Raw genomic sequence first — 24,827 nt, 5'->3', positions numbered from 1 at the left:
TTAATACTTTGGTGTACAGAAGAGTTTATGATTGAATCAATGACTGCAAGCTGTGGTCCTGTAAAACAAGTCTGCCTGTTTGAAAACCTGAGCTGTGCTGCAATGTTCTTTTTAGAGAGAGGAGGCTTTCTCCTGCAACCCTTCCACACAAACCATACTTTTCTAACTGTACTGTCACAAACTTTAAAATCTAACATGCTAACTGGGGCCTGTAGAGTCAGAAATGCAGCTCTTTGGTTTTTCTTTTTTTCTCTGACCACTGCACAGTCTGACCTTTGTGTGAATTTGCTGGAACGTCCACTCCTGGGAAGACTGACAACTGCCCTGAATATTTTCCACTTGAATGAATTCCACGTGAATAATCATCCTCACTGTGGCACGATGGACTCCAAATAGTTTGGAGATAATCCTTCCCAGATTGATGGGCGGCAACATGTGCTTCCCTAAGATCGCTGCTGATGCGTTTTGGCATTGTGTTAACACACACGTGAATGCTCCAGACCAGCAAACTGCCAAAACTTCTGCTTTAATGGAGGTGCTCACACTTACTGAGGATAAGTAGCTTTGATCAGCAGCACCAGGCTGCTTTTCCTACGGAAACAACAAGATGTGCTCTGTTTTTCAGACTCTACTTTGAAATTTGGGCTTGGCTTGTGCTGTGCAAACATGGTCATGGTGCCATATCTCGTGTTGTTGTTCATCTGGTGCAGTATTTGCCGGGTGTTCAGAGCCAGATGACATTTTATGTCCCGATACATAAAATGTGTCACTTACAACTTTGTAATTCACACTTTCAAACATCCACATATGCCCACGTGAGCTTCTACAGGACCATGAATTATACAGTGAATACTCAAGCACACAGTTGCTCTAAGCTTCATCATTTTTTTCATCATTGCCAATCACAGTCATTTACTATGAGCCAAGATTTCAATTAGTCTGGTTCTAATCATCAGTAATTAAGCCAGCTGACCTTTACACTGGATCCCTGTCAGGCACTCAGTCAGTTACTGGAGCCGTGCCTTTAGAAAGCCGAAGGGGTTAGAACACATGACTGACAAGGCTGGATGTGTGAGTGCCAGCGTGAATGCGTGTGGGTGCACACACGCGTGTGTCAGCCTGTGTGCACGCTGCAGTAACATTTGGACTGACAGTCTATCAGGGACGATTAGCTGCTCCCAGGTGGCCTTTTATTCATCCACAGCACAATGACTCCTCAGAGGAACAGAAAGAGGCTAATCACTTTGTAAAGACTGACTGTCTTAGATTGAGGGCATGTTTGTGTGTGTGAATATTGTCTCGAGTGAGTCTTTTTCTTAGAAAAAAAAGGAAAAAGGACTGACGATAAGCGAATTGCAGCTTCCGACAACAGAAACAGGAAAATCAAAAAAATAGATGCAAAGATGCATGAACGGCAGCACATACAGATGTACGCACACAGCTGGCGAGTGCCTGCGTGCTCACACACACACACACAAACACACACACACACACACACACACACACACACACACACACACACACACACACACACACACACACACACACACACACACACACACACGAGTACAAAGACAACCACACGAGGCAGGAAGAATTCTGGATGGATGGAGCAGAACCGCACAGGAGATGCAAAGAGTGGTTTGATGTGAATAATTTAGAGGTTGCTGTGCAGTGGACCTGAGAGCGCGTAGCGAGACAGAAAGAGCGAGAGGTAGACGAAAGAAGGAATGTGTGTAAAAAGAGGGAAAACGAGAAGAGCACAATCGAGAGTAAGAGAGAATGGACTTGTGGAAAAAGGCAAAAGGCTGGAGAAAGACCTGCAAACGTTGCTATACCCCTCCGAGAGGTAAAGAAAGTCAATAGGTGGTAGAACAACAGGCTGCATGTCCTTTCCCCATGAGCATCTCCTGCATAGGCAGGTGATGTGATTATTCACGTTTGAGCAACTTCACTCACTAAGACACTCTCAAGCTTCAAACTACCGGTACATAATGCTCTCCTAATGGACTCCACTAACACCAACAACATATCTGTGCATTAATGGACTCTTGCAAACACGAAATCAATGTCTACAGCGAGTCCAGACTCACAGTTGCATACACCTGTTTTATGTAATTGTAGCTTTAATTTGCAACCCTAGCTCCAGAAAAGTTGTGCAAAGATATAAACAACAACAGAAAGCAATGTTCTGCAAATCTCTGAAAACAATATTCTATTCACAGTAGAGCTGAAAACACATGAAATGCCGAAAGAGACGGCAGCAAGACGTCTCAAAACCAGCTGGGACAGGGTCACGTTTCCCATTGTGTAGCATCCCCTCTACTTAAAAGTCCAGAAATGTGTGAGAACTGATGAGAGTGAGGAACTGAGGCTGGACCCTTTGGAGAGGAATATTGTTTGATATAATATTCGAGCTGCTCAACAGTCCTGGAGCCTCTTTGTTGTATTTTTGAGGTTGCCAGTTCCATGGACACTAATGTACCCTCATATCAGCACAGATTGTGAACTGAGCACACAATCCCTTCTCCTCTTTAGTCTGGAGTACATGGCGTCCATGATTTAAAATTTAAGAGCTAAGTATAGTGAAGATGGCGCCATTTATGAATTCTGTTAAGATGTGGCTTCTTCTTTGCATTGTAGAGCTTTAACCTAAATCTGTGCACGGCATGGTGAGCTGTGTTCACAGTCAATGATTTCTGGGTGTTTTCCAGAGCCCATGCAGTGACTTCTGTGACAGAACCAGCCTGACCTCCACCAGGGACCAAATATCACAGCAATCCAATATTGATTTTCAGCTGTATCCAGATTCTTGGAATCTTTTGATGATAATAGCTCTACTTTCGAGACTTTGCCTCTTTAAGGTGCTCTTTAATCTGTTTTTTGCAAATCATGTCTCATTGTTTTTTTTTGTTTTGTTTTTTTTTTGCATTTTACACAGCATCCAGTACTTTTTGGAATTGGGGTTGTAGGCCAGCTAATACTCACTTAGTGGCACCAGAACTGGTCTAAAATAAAAGGTTAATAATTCCCCATCAGAATGAATGAAGAGCCAACGCTATGTCAGTGCGGTTTGACCACAGTTTTACCCGTATATTAAATTAAAAAACATTAACTCACTGGCTCACTGCAGGAAACTGTATAACAATCACATTTTTGCTCCTCAGAAGTGTGAAATCGATATGCTCGAGGAATCGCCTCACCAGAGAAATAGTGTTTCAGTTGTTTCACATGAAGAAAACAGCTGATGTTTACATTACTCACACAGCATCCGACACCCAGGATGTAAACCCTGCTGGGTGAAAGTCCAGTGCCTATGTTAAATGCAAATATGCTGTGTTAAGAGCTCGTGGTGTATTGTTGATAAATGTACTAGCGCGAATGGTTGATCACTTCTGGTGACACGGACACAATAAAACCTAATGAAAAATCCTCAGGGCTTGATAAAAATAATTTGTTAAAGTGTTCATAGTTCATTAAAAAGTTAGCTTGAAGGGGCATTCTTGAATTTGTATAACATAATAAAAGGATCAATTAGTTATCCATTATTTGTTTATACAACAGGCGTCAGATTTTACAGCTTTAAAGTCAAATGAAATTCAAATCCACCAGATCGTACTCAAAATTACACACGAGGTTTTGGATGATTTGCAGACGGTGTAGAAACGCGTACGCATGGTGCATAAGTGTGTGTGTGTGTTCACACTGACCTCGCAACACACTGAGTCGGGTGGAGGCAGTGAGCTCTCCTGCTGAGTTGGAGGCGTGGCATTCATAAATGGCCTCATCTCTGGGAGTCCTCAGCGGCTGGATCCTCAGGACCGAGCCGGATCCATCGTCAAACTCTATCACCTGTTAGTTGGAGGATTCATTTAAGAAGGAAAAAGAGGCTCAAATTCATATTTCTCAGCTGACTCAAGTGATGTGTTCAGTTTTTTTCACATTTGATTACAGTTCCCTGTTATAAAGTTATTTTTAGAGGCTAAAAAGCTGTTCTCCTCGTACCGATGTACTGGGAAAGCAGAATCTGAAGGGCAACATCAGCCTCGCCACACATCCATTATTGTCACAGCTGATTTTGATCATGACTCCACTAAAGTATCTTTTGGTGGTAGAAAAGACGAGTCCTTGCATATACACCCCGTTTATCTTGGATCTGTAATACCTTTGGACTTTTTAAAACTACTGGATGATGCATAATCATCGTTCTTAGATAAGTTTAATAAGCACGTATAACTGATCTGGATTGTAAATTCTAGAGAGTTTCAATTGACTTAAATCCTACAATAAATCTCACAACAAATCCAGCCCAACAGGACAGCCAGGGCAAAACATAGAGCGAGTAGCCTGGGCTCATATCAGGTGATTTAATCGCAAATTGATCGTGAATGGAAAGTCGAGCAGGAGCGACGCCGATTCAACGTCTCCATCTCAGGGTGACTTGTGAGGAGGGGCAATAAATCAAAAGTTAGAGCCTTCAGGAAAATAATAAGACTGATGACATAAGAAATAGCCCCGGGCAACTCCCGACATATGAAAAGTGGAGCACACAGCATTTCCCACACCTGCGTGACCTTTGAAGTACAAACGAAGAAAAGCAGGTAAACTAATCAAATCTTTAAAGATATGTAAACTGTCCGTGTGTCTTTTATAGACAGAAGAGGAACATAAGGAAAATCAAACACAGCTCTCATTACTGAGTTAAATGTCAACTTCTGTTGCAATAAGTACGGTACAAATAATGTACCTCTCTCCCAGCGGGTGCTCCAATTTGTCATCTGAGGAAAGGCTGTTGTAATTAATAACAGCACTGATGGTTCTGTTATATCTTACACAAATCGAATGAGGAGGGATTTACAATACCAGAGGGGTGTACTACGAAGTGAGATTAATGGCTTTGAAAGGCACGCCGAGCCTACAGTCAGATTTTTCAGTGTCACAAAGAGCTAACCTGGCCACGTCACCATGGTAACATAAAACAAACAATATAAGCTGCTGTAGAGCAGTTTATGTTTGGAGTTTAGGATTTAATCGTCCGTTCAGTGATTCTATTCCTGAATTCATCTGTCGTCACGCACCACGACCCCCGAATCTCTGCTGACATGACAACGGAATTGAAAGCCTTTGATAGATGCTGAATGAGCTGGATTGTCAAATAACAGACCTTCACCCTAAAAGGTTGGTTATTTTCGACGCTGATCCAATGTTGCGATTTTAATCTTGAAACGTATGATCAAATAGTTGGAAATCTGAACTTCAAACGAAGCCTTCTGACTTGAAGTTTTCTCTCTATAAATCTTCAGACTGGTGAAGTATGTTTTTTTTTTTTTTACAGCATCCAGGGGACTGGTGTGACATCGTCATTTCTGCCTCAGCACAAGTCAAGAAAATCAAAGATTTGCAGATCCTCGGAGTTGACGAGCTGGGATGAGGGAATAAGCTTATTCGCTTTCCTGCTGAGAGTTAGAGGAGATGGATGCCACTCTAATGCCTGCCCATGAATTATGAAGCCACACGAGGTTATAGCTCAGCTTGTAATGAAGTCTCCTGTAAAAACAGCTCAACTGGCTGTCATAAAAAAAGAAAAAAAAGAAAGAAAGATCGTGTCTATGAGCACCTCTAAAGAAAACTAATTAACTTCTTTCACCTCGTTCGATTAATCAACGTGAAATCTGAGAGCAAATTTGACACTGGTCTCCGCTATCTGAAGATTCCATTACCTGAGTCATTACTTTAAGCAGTTAGTTGACATTTCATCAGTGTTTCCAATCAAAATGTGTGTGCAGTGAAAGGAGCTTATGAAAATAATTACAGGACAACACTAACAAGAAACTGGCAACGATAGCAGCAGTCGTCCTGCCTCAGTGCTCTCAGTGACCCTTTTAGCAAACCCCAGGACCAGAGGGCCGACACCAGAGCTACCGGAGAAGACAAAAAGCTACGGTGTGATCATTAGCGTCACAGTGCCGTACCTCAAATCTCTGGTTGCTGACTTTTTTGCCTTTCTTGTTCCAGACGATCTTGGGCTGCGGATCGCCTGCGGCCTGGCACACAAAGGAAGCCACTCCCCCCTGAACTCCTGTCTGGTCCTCTGGGGTTCGAGTGAATCTGGGTGGCGCTGTGTGAAAAAAAGATGCATTCAGAAGTCAAACGCCAGGTTAACGCTGCCGGTGTTGACGTGCATGTGTGAGAGCTCGTGCACATGTTGGTAAGGAGAAGAAGAAGATGTGAGACACAGCAATACAACAGCCTCCATGTAACACCCACTCACACCAAGATTACTACGGTAACACACATACATGCAGATTCTTTAATGGACTGACATGTTTCTCTAAATCCGCTAAAGGACTGTAATATCACTCAGAATACTGCAATGATCCAACGCTCATCCACGTGCAACAGGTAGGATCGGAATCGATTAAAAATGACCACTTCTGATTTTTCTTATTGATCCAGTCCATCGATTCTTATTCTCCATTCTAAAGTGGACCATTTAGATAAGAAAAATATCTTCAATCTGAAAACTCAAAATGTTAGTTTTTATATCATGAAGAAACCTCTTTGGAGAAATCTGCTGTTTACACTGATGCACAGTAACCACGAGCCCAGGTTCACTTCCAGGACCTGATCAGGAACTGATAAGAAGCACTGAAACTCTCTTTCTCTCAGCCGGAACCCAGTGCCAGGTATTTCCCTACCGATTCCATTTGGGAATCGAGTCTTGATTTCCAACCCTAGAAACAGATTTCAAATGTATGTGAAAGGCAATGCCTGTTGTGCACATGAGCAGTTTAAGTAACAAACAAAAGGACGGAGATGCAACATGAAAAATTCCCTCAACTTTGCAACTGCTGCCATGCCTGAGTGGTACACTCGTAGCTTCTCTCTTCTGTACGCGTGCGCACGTTCCACCATGTTTTCCCCCTGTCCCTGTACCACTAAAGAAGCTTAATATTTCTGTGCCATAAAGGATTTATGAAGACTTACTCCTGACATGACCACTAAAGCCCCTCGTTCCGGGGACGCCAACAATATCATAACCACAGCCTCCACTGGATTGTGACATCACGACATCAAAAAGATTCAGAACGTCAGTCACGGCACGTCACCACCAGCTCGCCTAATGGCATTCCAGCCAAACCAGAAAATCCCTACTTAAGGGCTTACCGCCAACCGCCCTGACAAAGGGAGAGAAATTGCTTTTTGCTGTTTAAAAGGAGGGAGGGAGAAAGGGGAGAAAAGCTAAGCTGTTTGGAGCAGGGGAGAAAAGGAGAGTCTACAGCAAGAGTGGGGACAACTTAACAGAGGAGCAAATGAGATAAAAGGAGTGAGACAGATGGAGAGCAGAGGAGGGAGAGAGGAAGATGAGCAGAAGTGGATACGAGAGGAAAAGAGACATGGAGGAACAAAGGTTAAGACAGTGCGAGCCAGATGTGATGGTAACCAGTCAGGAAAGTGCAAGCTGCCCAATCAACTCCACACCTCACTGGCTCACGGCCAAATATAACCTCTGTATGGGTGTGTGTTCTCATGAGTTACTGTCGAAATAGTTTTATATTTTCTCCTTGCAAATGCCTTTTTACATGGATATAAAGAAGTCAGTCCTTGTCAGATATTCATCTTCGTAACTTGTCCACCAACTGACAAAAACCACCGTAAAGAAAGAGAAACAAAGAGTGAGTTTATGTGAGGACACCGGAGCACCTGCAGCAAACCGGCACAGGCGAAGGGAGAGCAACACAATTTACATATCCAAACACTGCATTTCAGAATAGCTGTAATCCCAGAAATAAGAGTCTTCATGTTAGCGATCAGCTGGGGAAATTTCATGCTGATAGCAATAAGTCAAACATTTAAACTCTAGTCCGCTGTAGTGTTTCATCTGCAGTCATTTACTATGCACATCTGTCTTTTTTGCATTGTTCTACATTAAATATCCAATTTTCGAGGAATTTGAAAATGGCATTTGCGTTCTGAGAAGTTGCCGTGGTAATTCCCCCTTTTGACATTTCGCTTCGCAGTCACCAACTGATCGGACACGAATAACCGCCTGCAGATTAGCAGATGACGAGATAAACCGTTTGTTTGAGGTCGTAACACCAACTGCATAATATGCCGACAATTTGCACGTACGTGCCGGTGCGATGCGTGCGTGATGCATGAGTGAGTGAAAGTGTGACAGGAAGACCGATGGAAAGAAGAAGAAGAATGAGGAGCGAGGGGATCTCTCTCTTAATCCTCTTGCTAATCTCTCCCCCACAAAACAAATGAAAAGTGTAAAGCCAGCAGAGCCATCCTAACAGGCATGGCAGATCTTTCAATTGCTCCCCCCCACCTTTTTTTTTTATCTTCTTTCCCGTTCTCTTAATCTATCCTCATAAATCTCCAGTTTAACTCTCCAGGGTTGTCTCTGTCTCATACTTTACCCCTTTATCTTTCTACCCCTCTTCAAATTCTTTGCCACTTTATTACTTTTTCCTCCTGCTTGGTACCAGCTTTCCCTGCTCCCTCTTTTCTCCTCCTCCTTCTTGTTCCTCTTTCCCCATCTCCTCCTTCCATCTCTGGGGTGTTACATAAGTCTTCCTGTCACATTGACTGACTTTATGAAGTGTGGGTGGAGAGGAGGGATGCAACTGTATGTTCTCCAAACTCTCTCTTGCAGTTTCCCCTCACTTTAACGTTTCTCCTCCCCTTTCTTTATCAGCTCTTGCGTTTTCTCTCTTTTTCGTGATCCCCCCTTTTTATCCCTTCTCTCCCTCCACCGCATTTTCTGCGAATTGATCCCCTCTGTCCTCCTTCTGCTATCCTGGTTCTTCTTCTTTACTCCCTGTGGATGTCCTGTTAGGTCTTTTGCCATGATTATCAGATTTCTTTCGGTTCTGCTGCTTGGTGGGATTAGGCACTGAAATTTAGGCCACAGGACAGCGGACTGAAGATCAAGCTAACATACGCAGTATTTGTTTTCAGGGTAGGAAAGGACCTATTAGTTTATCATTTTAGAGATGAAAAAAAATAAATGCTGCAGGGCAAGACTTTGTTGTGGCATAATGGATAACAGCCACGTGCAAGTGCATGCTGCCAAATTCTATTTTTCCCAAAAGATGATCAAAGAAAGTGAGGAGTTACTGAGATATATTCAGACCAAATTAGACAGTATCAGTCTTTTCCTATTGTTACGTCACATGAAAAAGAAATAAACCTGGTTTATATTCTAAGGTTTTACGAACTTGGAAAAAATCTAAAATCATGTGGTGCTTTCCAGGTCTTAAAAAAGGTAATAAGGTAAACAACAAAATGCAGCTTGTGACAATATGTCATTTTCTCTTTAAGAAAAACGATGCCAAAAATGCAGTCTTGCACATCTTTGTGGAGGATTTCTGGCCCACTCTTCAGTTCAGTTCATTGAGGTTTGTGGGCATTTGTTTTTCCACGGCTCTTTAAAGGTCCCACCGCAGTATTTCAATCGGATTGAAGTCCTGACTATTGCAACACCCTAATTCTTTTGTTTTTCAGACAGTCTGTTGTAGGTTTGCAGTTGTACTTGGGATCATTCTCTTGTAGCATAACCCATGTCCAACCGAGCTTTAATTGTCGGGCAGCTGGCCTCACTTTTGACTCGAGAATATTTTCATAAAGAGAGATGTTCGTGTTTGACTTGATGGCCTGAAGGTGTGCAGGTCCCATGGCAACAGCTGGTATTTGGTGTTTGTGCTGAAATGCTGTGCTTGGTTTTCTCCAGACTGTGCTGCTGTGACCAAACATCTCCACTTTGAACATTGTTCCAGAAGTGTTGAGGTTTGATCAGATGTAACATTGCCACCCTAAGCTGTGCTGCCATGTTCTTTTTAGAGAGAACAGGCTTTCTCCTGCAACTCTTCCAAACAAGCCATACTTGTTCAGTCTTTTTCTAATTGTGCTGTCATCATTTAACATCCTGACTGAGGCCCGTAGAGTCTGAGATGTATCTCTTGTCTTTTTTTGCACAAGCATTGTACGGTCTGACCTTCGGGGGGAACTTGCTGGGATGTCCACTTCTTGGAAGATTGTTAACTGTCTTGACTGTTTTCCACTTGGGAATAATCTTTATCTCTGTAAAATGATGGACTCCACAATGTTTGGAAATCCTCTTATAATCTTTATCTCCTTATATCCTAGCAATTGTCTCTCTAAGATCATCACTGATGTCTTTCCTCCTTGTGTTAACACACACCTGAATGCTCCAGAGCAGCAAACTGTCAAAACTTTTCCTTCTATAGAGGTACTCGCACATACTGATGATCAGTTAATCTGGTGGATCTGATTGGCAGCACCTGGCTGCTTCTTACCGTCAGTATCCCCAGGGAAGCAGTAAGGGCTTACATAGTGTTTTTTATTAATACACTGCTTCTGCATTTTGTCTTAGTTTGTGTTGAATAAATAATGACATGGTGTAATATGTCACATGTTCATTAAGGTTTTATTCACCCAACTGTTAAACCTGACGAGGACTAGAGGACGTGTTATTATATCCTGATATGTAAAACCTTAGAACAGAAAGAGGATGTTGTGTGTGGAGTGTGTGTGTGGAAGAGGGGTGGCCTATATAAAGATCATTATGATCTGATCTACTCAACAGATGGCAGGGATTACTCAGTCTGCCTCCATCTCAATCCAACTTTCGAGTTATGTCTGAAGATGTGTCATAAAGACATATGAAAAGACCACTTTTATATTTTTATGTGATGTAAAGACCAAGGAAACAGAGACAACACATTTGGATAGCACAAGATTACTGCCGCTAACATATTTTTACCGGCAAAAGACTATACTTCCAACTCCCGCTCCTCTTCTCCTCATGACATTTATGCATCACGACAAACGTAAGAGTATTCTTTAATGAACTGGAATGGGTTGGTGCAGGTTCACTGTGCTCAAACTTTGAAAGGACTACAGGAGACTTTAGGAGACTACAGGAATATGTTTTAGCTGGCAGATGCTGTCCTAGCCTAGAGGGAAACTCGAGAGAAGTCAAGTTTGTAAGAACAGATGCTCGCACAGCCCCTCGGGGAGAAGGGTTTATGTATAAGTGTGTCAAGATTGGGAAAGTGTATGAATCTTGTAGAGGGAAGCTCATATTTGGCAGAACAAATGGAAATAACAAGGAAAGCTGTACATCACGAAGAAATTTAAGCTGTGATAAATAAGAAGCTGCTATATATTTTACTACATCGAGAAAATTACTAATATGTTTTGCATGTGAAAACTATATTGATCTGGAAAAAAGTTTTTATATTTTATGTGATGATTCAAAAATAATGATTCTCCCCTATATCAAAGTCTAGTGAATGAAATAATGACACCGGACATATGTTTTAGATTTGGAAGAGCACTGCGCTCAGTGATCTGAACTCATTTGTACACATCTTATAAAACCATCATGTTGAAAATGATGTGTCCTCAGGCCTCATCGCATGTGCCGTCACTCACTTACTGTAGCTGATCTGATGCCAGAAAGCAGAGAGGCTCATTCTCCCCCCAAAAAAGAAAAAGGCTGTCAAAAAACGGACCCACTCTTTTCTGATTTTTACCCTCCTGATCAAATCTGCATCACATGCTTCCCATGTCGACATGCCCATAGTTAATTCTCAGTGCTTCTGAGTTTGTTTGAGCATGTTTTCGTGTGTATTGGGAAAAAATATATATATATATATATTTTGGTGCATGTGATTCTGCTGTAGAACTTCAACATATAAAGAGCAATTCATAGTCCTTGCCTACGACAGATCCAGCTAACTGGTATTGTATGTGGCTGTGCACGATTAGCAGATTATTCTCCAAATGAGAACTGAATCAGGCCTGTCAAATAACTTGAGGAACTCGGCCAGTATTGGGGGAAGGGGGGTGGTGGGGGATAACTGAGCCAGGGCCATCACAGTAAGCCCGGAGAATGGGTGGGCAGCTGGCCAGAACCATAACTTAAAACACATTAACATCAAACTGACACATTAAGAGCAAATTATCAGCTTCTCGCTTTTGTCCGGGTAATGAAATTGGATCGCCAGGGCCAATAAACACGGAGAGCTATCACCCCTCTGCAGAACACATCAGCGTTAATTGGAAAACATTTGGGAGAATGGGCTATTTCAGCATAGAAAATTGAGTTTTGCACAAATAAATGACCCAACATTTGATAAAAGTTCCCCATTAAAGCATGACGTTACTTAGGTTTCACAAAGATTAAGTGTCTTATCTGAACTGTATCCCTACTGAGTATCAGATTATTTCACTTTCGCAACACTTTTCCCTCTCAGCTAAACGTGCATGCCGGTGATGTCACCTCGTTGGGACTTATAGGACTAAACTTTTCTGGACAACCTCCAGCTGTCATCACCACAAACATGTCTATGACATGAGTGCCATCACATTTCACTGGTGCAATAGCAAAATAATAAATGTATTTCATTGCCAATAGTGATGCATGTCCAATTAGGGTGACACTTCACCACCATGGCAGCCGCAGGGTCTGGCTAGTGCCGCATTAATCAGGGTTAATTTGCTAGAAACACAAGGGGAGGAATTAATCAAACAGGATCCTCCTTTATGCACAGGTCATTAGAAACACATGGACTACCCACTGGGTACACAACTTTACTGGGTCAGAGCTGGCTTCCCATGAAGATGAACAGAGGGTTTTCTCAGTGCTGGTCTCACTGTATTACTTACACACTATTGCTCCGCTACGCTGGAGCTAAGCTAATGCTATCCAGGCCTCCTCACGGACGAGTGCGTCTGCTAAGCTAATGCTAAGCTTAGTTAATCAGATTCCGTTACTCGCAGATGGGTGCACAGTTGCCCAATGGCTGCTGATGGCTTCAGCGCTGTGGATCAGTAGTTCACCGCACTGAGAAACTTCCGCAGCAGGACTACCTCACTGACACGAACTGACCTGCTCTCAGCTTTCAAAATCACGATGGAAACTATTACAATTTGTATGCCCTTTACCCACAGTGGTCAGTTTAAAAAATTAAAAACAGCTTGACATTTTAATTTTGTGTGTGTACACTACGAGTTGAGAGGAGAAGAAGCACTTAAAATAGATTTTTAGTAAAAACATCATCACTGAAGCTACACAATACATCACATCGACATCTAAGAAGAGATTAGCAAGTGTTAGCTAAGTGACACAAAAGCCCTAACCAGACTGGGTCACTCTTATTTTCCTGTACATTGTGTCTGGTTTTAGCTTGTGGGTAACACAAGCAAAAAAAAGCCTAAAAAAATGGACTCTGTAACTGGAAAGAGATGTTTGATAGATACATACCTGCGACAGAGTACCTTATTTCAAGGTTTAAACAGGTTCAATCATCCTAATCATATTGTTATATGTTGTAAGATTACATGATTTACTTTTCTGATTGCCAACACTTGACTATGTTCTATTCCCTGCGACTTACAACCATTTCAGGCGACACAATGCTTTTATAAGTACAAGTTAAGTACAAGTAAAGTGGTTTCAAATATGAAATAGCCTTCTAATTACGATTGCAGCATTCTTGGTTTTCACAGCACCCTGAACTCAATCAGACTAATGGATTCAGACTTTCTTCACTTAATCAAAGAAGTTAGGTGATGTAAAAATAACATGTTTCTTTTCACTGACAGGTAGAAGAGGGGTATTGAGCTGCCGGTAGGGATGCAACAGTTACCGGTATTACGGTAAAGCGTGGTTAAATTTTACGCGATAACGATTCCCGTTTATGTTTAAATTAATCTCATTATCGCGGTGGATTATCGGAATATATAACAACAAGCTCATCCAAGTCTTCCAAGCTTCGAGCAGTATCTATCCTCCTAAAATGCAACAACGTTTTTTGTTTTGAGACGCGCAGCTACTAGCTGAGCAGCAACTAGCCGTGTTAGCAGCTGTGGCGCTAAGTGCCAAATGAAACGGAACCGAAGGCAGCAGTCTACTGTCAGCTCCACTAAGCGTAGCCGACACAATGCAAAGCGGCGTAAAATAATGAAAACATGTTCATTAACGTTAGGAAGAACATACAGTGATATTTATAATAGCGAGTTAAAAAAAATGTGAGTTGATATTGACAGCAAGTTATGCTGTCTGTACTTAAAATATTAAAATAAAATGCTGTGTTCATTTAATTCACTGCTCAGTGTTGGCACAACACACACACAAGAACATACACTCATTTTCTCACACAGGCACTCCTCTCACTCACACACACTTCTTATGTATGAACAAAATATGTAAACAAATTTTGTTTGTAAATGACAAAATAAACTCTTTCTGTGCCAGTTGTTTGCCTCTTTAATGTGAAAGTTTCATTTCGATAAGATTTTGGCTTCAAAGATTCCAGTATGATAAGATAATCACAAGATTTCATGAAATTATTTAAATGTATGTGTTTTTTGGACATTTGTACAGCAATTAAGAATATCGCGATAATATCGTTAACCGTGATAATTTGGTCACTATAATCAAGATATCAAATTTGATCACATCGTTACATCCCTAGCTGCCGGTTTAAGGAATAAAGTGTTTTGCCCAAAATGTTTAGTTTGATTTCTTTGGATGTCACTTTCACGTTGCTGAAACTTAAGCTTTTCATTAACTGTGGTCCATGTCTATAAAACCTGTTAGGCAATACAGAAAATTATACTGCTTGAAAAAAGATGCTGAGATGCTCAGAAATAATCCAATAATTAAATGTCAACCAGGGTTCCTGCTTTCACTTTGCTCATCTAGTGAACCAAGTTACAAATCATAGAGAGGAAACAGTCCCTGTAAGAAATACAACCTGATTCCATTTGGTGCCCTTAAGTAAGAAACCTCTAACCTTGGTTGGCCTATCTCTATCTCTTAATTTCATCCCAGTGAACCTTCATCCACTAGCAACAAGGGGCCATGAGCCTTACATAACTCTGGATGCTTATCTCAATTTAATCTCAGCTACACTAAGCACTACACATGCTTTCAGTGCATATACATATCAAACAGACTACCAAACACAATGCCTGAACCTAAAACTCCCGGATATACACACATCGCAGCTCCTCTGCCGCCTTACGCTCTTCGCTTTGATTCAGTAAACCAACGCATGGCTCATTCTCACAGAAAATCACACAAGAGGATCGAAAACACCTATAAAAGGAAGACCTGCGTGCTGGCTCACAAACTGCGTAAGGGCAGATGTGTCATTTTATGAGATCAAACAAACCACTTTTCCGATTTCAGTCAGACAAAAGCCTGTGTCAGAGCTGGCAACATGGTCGAAAGTCGACAAGTCAGTCAGTCACTGCTTAAGCAAGTTTCCCGTTTCTGCTCAGGTCTAATATGTCCTGTATGAAAAGGTCAAATTTTCAGTTAACTAGAAAGAAAGAGCTTTTTTTTTTCCCTTTTCTGTGAGTAATAGAAAAGGCTCTGCCTGTATAAAATGATGCGATACAAGCCGGGGGTAAAGACTTTCACATTACCTCCTCGGGCAGAATGCTAAACCACTCTTGCCTTGTTTCAAAACGTACAGCCCGCTCCCTGAAGCGCAGGGTTGCGATTCAGCTATGCATCTCCGACTGTAAGCCTATGAAAAACGAGCCGTTTTATCGTGTGGCGTTGCGCATACAACAGGGTCATATTTCAGCCGGAGTTATCGCTGCGAGGAGAAGGGCGACAGCCTGCGGGTTTTAAGGCAAATAACGTCCGCAGAGAGGACCGTGGTACTGCATTGCTCCCCATCACCCGGAAAGAATAAAAAAAGTTCCTCACACGGGGTGTCACTGTGTACATGGAGCAGTGGCCTCGTTTGCAACAGGATCAGGGCATTACTCTTAATCCACTGGATAGATGTCACGCACGCGCAGACAAACAAAAAAAAAGGTGGGGAGGATAAAAAGAAAAAGCTCAGTGAGCTGCTCTTGCTTTGTTGCACCATTGCTTCTGTCAGGATGAACATATGGTGAAGTCATGCAACGTTTCCAACTATGCACAGTGAATGCTTCATTTGGTTGCACCTTAATACCCTCGGACCAGCGGTGGGTAAAATGCGTGTGCCAAGCATGTGTATTGATGTTGGCGTCTCTAGAGCTTAAGACAAACTTCATTTTAGCCTGCGTTTGCGTGAAAAACCGAGTCATGTTTTCAATTTGCTCAATTCATTCGGCGGTGAGTTTGAGGAGAAGAGTGGCACAACTGCAAGCGATTTTTCTGAGTGCGTTTAACTTTTCAAAAGTGTAGAAATGTGTTAGTGAATATGCATGAAGTGCGTCCACAGCCACCGTTTTAGCTCTAAACATCCAAATCTGAGCCCCTACAGTGGATACTAGGAGGCACTGAATGTTGTACACAGAAATAAAAAGACAGCCGACCCCCCCACCATCCCTCCTCTCTCCCCAGATTATATGAAAGCGCTGAGAAGAGGCAGAGAGCAAACAAGAAAAGAGCAATGGAGAAAGTCACAACCAATAACATGAAGGTGGGGAAAAAGCAAAATATAGACAGAGAAAACAGACCGTGAATCCTTTCCACACTTGTCGCATCTGTGATACTCCCCTAACCCTCATAGAGGATGTCTGAGAGCATCAGTGTTTTGATGGATGACTGGGCCTTTACAGGCTGACCCTGGAACTTAGATATGGACCAAGAGGGCAGATGGCTAAAAGCAAAATGAGAAACATTTGTGGATGTATGTGTGTGTGCTTCTGCAGGGCTCTATGTGACTGTGCCTTCAAAAACGCTGCAGCACGGAAATTGCTGCCTCTAGCCTGTACTTGTGTGTGAGTATGTGTGCCTTACAGGGTGGTGATGATATGTGTTTAGCGTCGCACGGCCACAAACTTGGAGCAGCTCTGCATTTTCCAACCGTGCTGTTCATGCTGCCTGTTTTATCAGCTTTATTTTCTCTTCTGGAACGACCAAATTTGAATCCAAACTGGACAAGATACTGCAGCATAATCAAAGACTTCTGAGACAGAATAACTTCCAAGAGTTCGCCCTTTGTCTTACATTATTCCCTCTACTACCCCTTCTCTTAATCTTCCCACCATTCTCTTCTTTCTTCACATCTGTCATCCTTAATCTCAGCCCATCACAACTTCGACATCCCTCTCACGGGATTCAGGTCCTCATTACTATCTGTCAACCTGACAAGTCGACAGGGAAGCAATTTCAGGTCAGCTCTTTCTTTTAAACACACAGAAACACATATATACCAAGGTATATGTGGAGGTGTGTTCTAATTTGTGTCACGGGGTAGGCTGAGAAAAAAATACGACAAACTCCTATGTGTGTGTATCCAGTTCTTAAGAAGTCAAAAAAAAGAAAAGAAAAGAAAAAGAAAAAGGATCACGAAAGCCTAGAACCTACAATCCAAACGACAAGGTAACAGGGAGTCAGCTGATCTGACACCCCTGTTGTCTTTGATCCTTGCTGAGTAATCCCTGAACCTCTAGTCAAGATATTTAGTCAGGTTTCTTGCTCCCACTTTTGTATTTTGTTCCTTTTGTTCTCAAGGTGCTGTGCTGTGACGCAGGTTTTGGTGCTCAGCACGGTCACGTCAAGTTTAGCTCTGGATTTTCTGTGTCACAATGGGGGGGGGGTTCCTCTTCTTCCCAGAGTACACGACCACGGCGAGTTATGCTGTAAACAAATCTGAGATGGACAAAGAGCGTCTCTGAACCAGCCAGTTATCTTGGAAAGTGTAAGAAATGAAAAGACCTAAAGCACCAGCCAAAGGTTTTAACACCCTTACTCAGTGGGTTGGGTTCAACTGGCACTGTGTTTGCATGGATATGGAGAGGGTCTAAACCCACCCCACCCCCGCTTTCAGCAGATGAACTGTTAGCTGCGCATAATAAGCAATTTGAAGACAAGACACTGAGCACAGAGGAAATCTGATCTTTTTTCGTCCAGCTGATCAGCTGAGGAGGCAGTCGACAGACCGCTGCGCTTACTAAAGAAATTAAAACCACAGCTATGATTAAAACCATGACTCATAACCAATATCTTACTTGAGACATGCTGTGGATGAGGACTGGGGATCACACACACACACACACACACACGGTATTAACACAATCACACAAGCAGTAGGAAAATTATCTGATTTGCCATATGTGTCCTGTCTATCCATGCCAAGTAATACTGGGATGGACAAAAACAGCTGGCCTCATATCAAAACTGCTACCAAGCACACACTCACATATGCAGATAGACACACACACACACACAATCGCAGTCATACAGAAGGGATGTGATATCTGCAGTGGAGTGCTTTGTAAGACAAAACCAGGTCATTTCAACCCTCTGTGTGTGTTTACGTAAGTGCAAACAATATGTGCATTCAAAAGATACGTGGTGCAAATGTTTTATTCAGCAGTTTGTCTTTATGCATAAACTGTGTGTGGTACAATGCAAAACTTTCAAGCTGCAGAAGTATGTCTAAAAGTCATATAGAGTGCAGTAAACAGCACAAACCAGATCAAGCCAGTGTTTGATGAGACTATCCTCTCACTCTAGGAACACTTCCAAGTTGTTTTAGGCCCTTGGCAGGTGAGTTGCTCCAAGCATCTTGCAGGAACTGTTACATTTTGAGAATTTCAGCCCGTCTCCATTACTTCGTTCTCTTCATGTAATCCCAGACCGACTAAACAAAGTGGAGGTCGGGCCTCTATTGAGGCTTCAGCATCTGTTGCATGACTTCTTGTTCCTCTTGTGGCTGAAGATAACCGTTTATGACCCTGGCTGACGGTTTGAGGCTGTGTTCCAAACTGAATTTGGAAGTTGTCCCTAAAACCCTTGTGTACTGCTGTATTGAGTAGGTGTCTGCATGTGTGTGTGTGAGAGTCCCTGTCTGTGTAGGTGTGAGAAAATGCATAAAGGACCATGTGAAAGTACTCACAGTCAGCATCAGCTAGGAACAGGAAGCTGAGGAGAAGCAGGCCTGGGCTGGCAGAGTGCATCATGGGATAGGTCGACACATGCATGCTGTATCCACCGTGAGCTCACTGCCTCACTGTACAACAGGATGATAGAAACAAGCCTTCACAACCTGAGGAGAGGAGACCGGGAAAAAGAAAAATCACTAATTAGAGAAAGTCCAAATTAAGAGAGTTTCAGATATCATATAGTCTGCAAGAGCCCACACACACACACACACACGCGCACACACACGCGCACACAAACGAAGACTTGAAGTGTGTGAGTTCCCTCAAGGCCTCACACTTCACTTCTGCAGCTGCTTCTTTTCTTCCCGCTTCATTAGGACCACACACTCATTGCCGGAGGTGTGTGTGTCCATGTGCGTGTGTCTGTGTGCTTGCTAAGTAGCTGATGAATTTCAACTTATGGCAAATATTTAGCAATAAAACATCAGTCTCTGAAGTTCGTTTTTTTATCTCCCAAGTGAGCAATGGCCTCAATTTTTTTTCTGCTTCAGTTTTTTCGCTGGTTACACAATCTACAAAGCAGGCTGTACTTCACTATCGGATTTCTTCCAAATACGCGTCAAAACAGCATGATTTTAGACTGATGAAAAGGAGTGGATGGCTTTAAGATGGAGGGGTGGAAGGATAGAGCGAGGGATTGATGGATGGTGGGGAGATTAAAATGGGTGGAGACTGACTGGTGTTATCTGCTGGCTATGTTGCACAAAGTGTTGGATCAACATACAGCTCAGTGTCTCTATCCTTTCATCCTTAGCTCACTTCCTTCTCTCGACTCTGTCTCTTTCCACGGTCCCACACTTTCACTACAGCATTTTCGTGCAGTTCTTAGTTTCCTCAAATTCTTACATCTTTTTTCCCCCCCTTAAACTCTACTTTCTTCTCTGTCATATCCTCCTTCCCTCTCTTAAGCATCCCTCTGTCTCATTTCCATCTGGCATCTTTTGCTAATTTTACTCTCTATGTGTCGGCCTGCCATCGGCGGCACTTGGTGCGGGTGTTACGCCATCAAAGCAGAAGAGGCGTCAGCTTGTGTGTCAGACATGTCGCAACTCAAATGGCATGACATAATGTGACATGGCAGATCATTGCTGCTGACCAGACTCTGACAGTGTTGAATGAAACACTGAAAGTGAGCAAAGACAGAGGAGCGCACGCTCGTTCTGTACATGGACTAACTGATGCATACATTGATGCCTTCACATGTGCATTCGTGTGTATATTAACACCTGCTGCATGTGCCTGTACCAAACTTTTCCCATGTACACATCCATGCGTGCATGCATGTGTTTGTGTGCTCTCCAAAACTGAACAGATTCATCATCATCAGCAGCAGCAGCAGCAGTCCTAATCCCCTCCACTCCTGAACAAGCCATCTGATTAAAAAAAGACGAGAGGGGTGGGGTGGAAGAACACTGGAACCCAGTGCTCTTAGCATCCCTGCAGCCAAGGCAACAAACAGCTAAACCCACACTGGATTTTCCACTTGGTTTGGTCCAAAACAATTGCTTGGGGATAACCTAGATCTCTCCCTGCACAAATTAAGTCCTCTGCACTGATTTACACGACGACAGTCGATAGAGAAACTCATCAATACTGTACGGACTGGCGTAATATTCAGGACTCTTTGAGTTTAGCGGCTACAAAAGAGAAAGCACTCTATTCACAGTTCTGTTTAGAATGGTTGGCTTGAATTGTGAGCACATCATTTGGAATATTATCAAATATTTAACAGTAGATGGAGAAAAACAAAAGCAAGAAAAAGTTTTGTACGCAGTAAAATAAAATTGTAGAAAAACATAACGAAACACAACTGTTGGCACTTTTTTTTGTTGAAGAATTTTAATTAGTTCCTCTACCAAAGTATCAAAAATGAAAAATCTATCACTGCTGTTTTCTTCTGTATTTTGTCGACCACCACAATGTCCGGTTGGTTAGCCATCACCTGTTTATCAGCCTGGATCTGGACATCCTTAGCGCCGTCATTCTCCACTACCTTTGGGATTTTCAACCCATATTTGGCACAGATGTTCCTGAACACTACTCCCAGCACTTGGTTACAGCGCTCCATGCATACTGCTGTACGTGCCTGCATCTTACTTCCTGCTACTATGTGCTGGAGTGTCTCATCGGCCTCTTTGCACAGCCTGTGCCTGGGGTCCTGTCTGATGTGGTAGACCTCAGTCTCTATTTCCCTTGTGCTCAAGGCCTGTTCTTGAGCTGCCACGATTAGTGCCTCTGTGCTGTTTTTCAGAGCGGCCTTTTCCAGCCACTGATAGGACTTCTCGATATCAGGCACTACCTCAATCTGTCGATGGTACAAGCTGTGCAGAGGCTTATCCTTCTTCGACGGTTCCTCCTCTTCCACCTGTCTCCCCTGGGTTTGAGCTGCCTGAGACACTCAACAGCAGTTCATCACTGGGGAGCACCTTCCTGATGTATTCTGGCTTCAGCATGGATTAAACAAAGTAGCCATTCCTCACTCTGGGATAAAGTTCCATGGACAGAGGAAACTGAAGCAGAGCTCTTTGAGACTGGAGCATATTGATTTGTTTATAGTGGCCAAAATTAAGAAGGAAAAAAAAAGCCTTTAATAAAAACATGGTGAGGGTCTGTCATGCTGTAGAGCTGCTCTGCTTCCTCTTGCAGCTGAGGCACTGAATGTATAAATTAACTAATCTAATCAGAATTCCAAGATATTTAACAGTCAGACAAGTTAGCCGGTGTAAGAAAACTAAGTTTGAAAGTCTTGGTCTCTTAATGAGCTCAAGCACAAGTCCAGCAGCACAAAAGAATGGCTGAAAAGGAAAAGATGGCCCGTTTCAGACTGGCCAGTGACGAGTCCTGATCTGAGGCCCACTGAAAAGGTGCTTAAAGTGCTGAAATGGCACCTTGCACGAATGATTCCTGCAACATTCAAAGAGCGAGAACACGCAGAGAAGGCAAAGTGGCAGAAAATACCAGCAGGAGAAACGTTTGGAGGCTGTCAGTGTTGCCAGACTTCCTGCAGCCACCTAACTGGGCCCTGGCTACATTCTGTGTTTGTAGTTTTTATTTCTCTGTATGATAGCCTTGTTGTTCATTAGATTTTGACATTTGTCAGCATTTGCTGAGAATACAAAAAACACACATGGAAGGAATGAAATCTAAAGTGGTGCTAATCCACAGGGAAATCTTAGAACCTGAACTCATGTGGATGTTAATTAAACACACTGCCCCCCCTAAACCCCACGGCAGCAGTACTCCCAGGTGACTCAGCAAGACATTGACAAAAAACATGACAAAGACTTTGGTGTGCCAAGTTGGTCTACAAACTCCCCAGATCCCATTTGATGAAGAATCCACGGATCATGCGAGAGCAAGCCGATCGTTTCAATGCCAAACACCAAAGCGTGTCCCATACCAGACCCCCAACGGGTCACGGGGTTCAATTTGAAAGCTGATTGGTATATTTCACCATTTTCATCAATCCAAGTCTCTCACACCATATTCACCACTTTGCCCTTGTTTTTTTTTTTTTTACTAAAAATTAGTTAGTTAGTAACAGATTGATTAGCTAAAAGTGCCATAGATAACCGATACAGAAAGGGATAATTTAGGTGTGTGTGTGTTTGAATTAGTCTTTGTCTGTGTGCATTTGTGTGGCCACTAATCACTCCAGCTGATTTAGTGTCACTGGAAAAGCCTGCATTATTTAGTATCTCACTTCACAGCATGCCACGTTAATTAAAGGGCTGAGATAACTCGTGGGGGTTAGGGGAGCTCTGTGTGTGTGTGTGTTTGGAGGGAGGCGGGTGTAGATGGAGGGCAGATAAAAACACACAGGGAGAGATGAGAAAAAGGTGTGTGGAGGGAGAACAAGTGAAAGCAGAGTGGTAAAACAGACAAGAATGGCAAAAAGGACGATAACCTGAGCCGCACATGCACACTCGCTCACACAAAACACAGCCAGGTAGTCACCAGATTGTAATCTGGGTGGCTGTTGTTGCTGGTATTACTGAGAGGCTAACAGAAAGCGTCCCTCTGCGCCTCAGCTTCTGCTGCTACTGTGGATCACAGTCGGTCCTAAGCCATTCGCTTACATTAGGGCCTATCACTCAATTATACACCGTCTGTCTGCCCGGGCCTGCGGATATCGGTTACACTTATCTCATGGACAGCTTCTGACAGAACAAAGACAGGCTGAGGCTTCTTTGCAGGGCAGACAGTGGGGCACATGAGAAAAAGTGTGATAACAAGTTTAAAGTGGAGGTTGCATCGTTACATATATATAAAGAAAACAAAAAAATGCAGATTTACATTGTCCTATCTGTGCCGAAAAGTTATTCCATATCATTTAGAGCAATACTTCCGAGTAAATGAGAACGCAATCCGCTGCGAGACGGGGCCGCGGAGTTGAAAGACGAGGAAGCCAACGTGAGGGAAAGGCAATTTAAAAGCAACACCGAGATCCAAAAATGGAAAAGAAAGACAGTGTGGGTGGATGATGAGCGAGACGAGGGACGACTACAAAGCAAAGGCGTAGTACAGCTGCAAGGGACGTTGAAAAAGATAGAGACAGAGACAAAAGGCAGATCCTAAAAAGCATAGCTTAAGGCAAACGGTGTGCCATGGAAAAGAACAGTGAGAATCCTAATTTGATTTGATATTCCAAAAGCTGAACCACCGAATGCAATTAGACACACTAATTAACTTATTCTGTTTGGCCTGTCGAAAAACAGTGGCAGACTGACAGATGCGTCAGTGGAGGGACAATTTTGAGTTGGTTGCATCATGCAGCCGCCCGAAAAACAAGACAAGCTAAGTGGGACAAAGAAAGGCTTGTGCCCTCGCTCATCTGCTGTGGACAGAGGTGAATTCTGGTCAAGTTTTCCCCAAACTTCCACACTGTGACGAGGCCGCATGTGGATAGTCTTAGGAAGGGTTAAGTCTTAAGCTCTGCTGTTTAGACAGGGAGCGAGCTCATAAATAACCGGCGCATCCTGCGTGCAACACTTGGCGACCGCACCTGATTGAACAAATGTGAGAAACTCAAACCGTAAAGGAAACACATCCCTCCGGTCCCAGCCTCTTCTCTACATCTCCAACGTTTGATTATTTAACAACTCAAACTGATCCCACAGCTTTCAAGAAGTTCAAGATGCAACCCTTGTCAATCAGAACTCGCATGCTGTGGGCAAAATAAAATAAAATGCAGCGATATGTATCAGTGCATTACAGCACAGGAAAAGAAAGAACAGAAATGGAAACTGGCTTGAGTGTTTGTCTGATGTATATTACTACTGAGCGTGTGTGTCCACATAAACTCATCCACAAGCTGATTACCAGTTATCTGTCATCTCCCGCCACGGTACATGAACACACTCAAACAAACTCCACGAGTAACCCATGAGCCTGTTTTTCAAGAAAAATGTTGATCTTTAAAAGGTATAAATCGCAGCTGCAGTGTCTGTGGGGAAGACGCTGTGACAGAGATTTTAATTCCCTCTGCACAGGGTGACTCAACTAACGCTAACATTCAAGAGCTAATACTTGTCTCTCTATGCACATACAGTGTACTCAGTTTATGTGAGTGTGCTACTATTCTTTTTAGTTCCAGAGCACTGGTATTTTGTTCATGGAGAGATGCACACACGTTCGGACAACATCCACTGTTTTACCTTCAGAGTAATTGGTCTATATGTTCATATCTAACATCTTTTGGTTTTGAGGAGAACTGAGCCCACTTGGAAATTTTCCCCTGCGTTTAAACAGAGAAATAAGGAAAACATAGAAAGAACAAGCTGTTCAGCCCTTAGAGGGAGGGTTCTTCACAGTATTTTCTTTCAGAACTTACTGGGCAAACCCTCTCGGTTTCTGGAGGTAACTTTGAATCCCATAAAGTTAGCGTTGCA

At 42.8% G+C, this 24,827-nt stretch overlaps 1 protein-coding gene across 1 annotated transcript in view; it reads right to left on the bottom strand.

Annotated features, from left to right (window-relative positions):
• The window catches only part of ptprdb (protein tyrosine phosphatase receptor type Db), a 170,138-nt gene that overhangs the window by 50,148 nt on the left and 95,163 nt on the right, over positions 1 to 24,827 (bottom strand). Inside the window, exons 6-8 of the mRNA XM_072383343.1 lie at positions 18,891 to 19,040; positions 5,973 to 6,118; positions 3,711 to 3,852 (exon numbers count right to left, since the gene is read on the bottom strand). Of these exons, the coding sequence (XP_072239444.1) occupies positions 3,711 to 3,852; positions 5,973 to 6,118; positions 18,891 to 18,975 (373 nt within the window). The 5' untranslated portion in view covers positions 18,976 to 19,040. The remainder of the gene's footprint in view (positions 1 to 3,710; positions 3,853 to 5,972; positions 6,119 to 18,890; positions 19,041 to 24,827) is intronic.

Source organism: Leuresthes tenuis, unplaced genomic scaffold, assembly GCF_036924035.1.
Source record: "Leuresthes tenuis unplaced genomic scaffold, fLeuTen1.0.hap1 SCAF_4, whole genome shotgun sequence".
In the NCBI taxonomy this organism is placed as follows: Eukaryota; Metazoa; Chordata; class Actinopteri; order Atheriniformes; family Atherinopsidae; genus Leuresthes; species Leuresthes tenuis.
The sequence above is the reverse complement of the archived record's forward strand: the minus strand, read 5'-3'. Positions and strand labels throughout refer to the sequence as shown.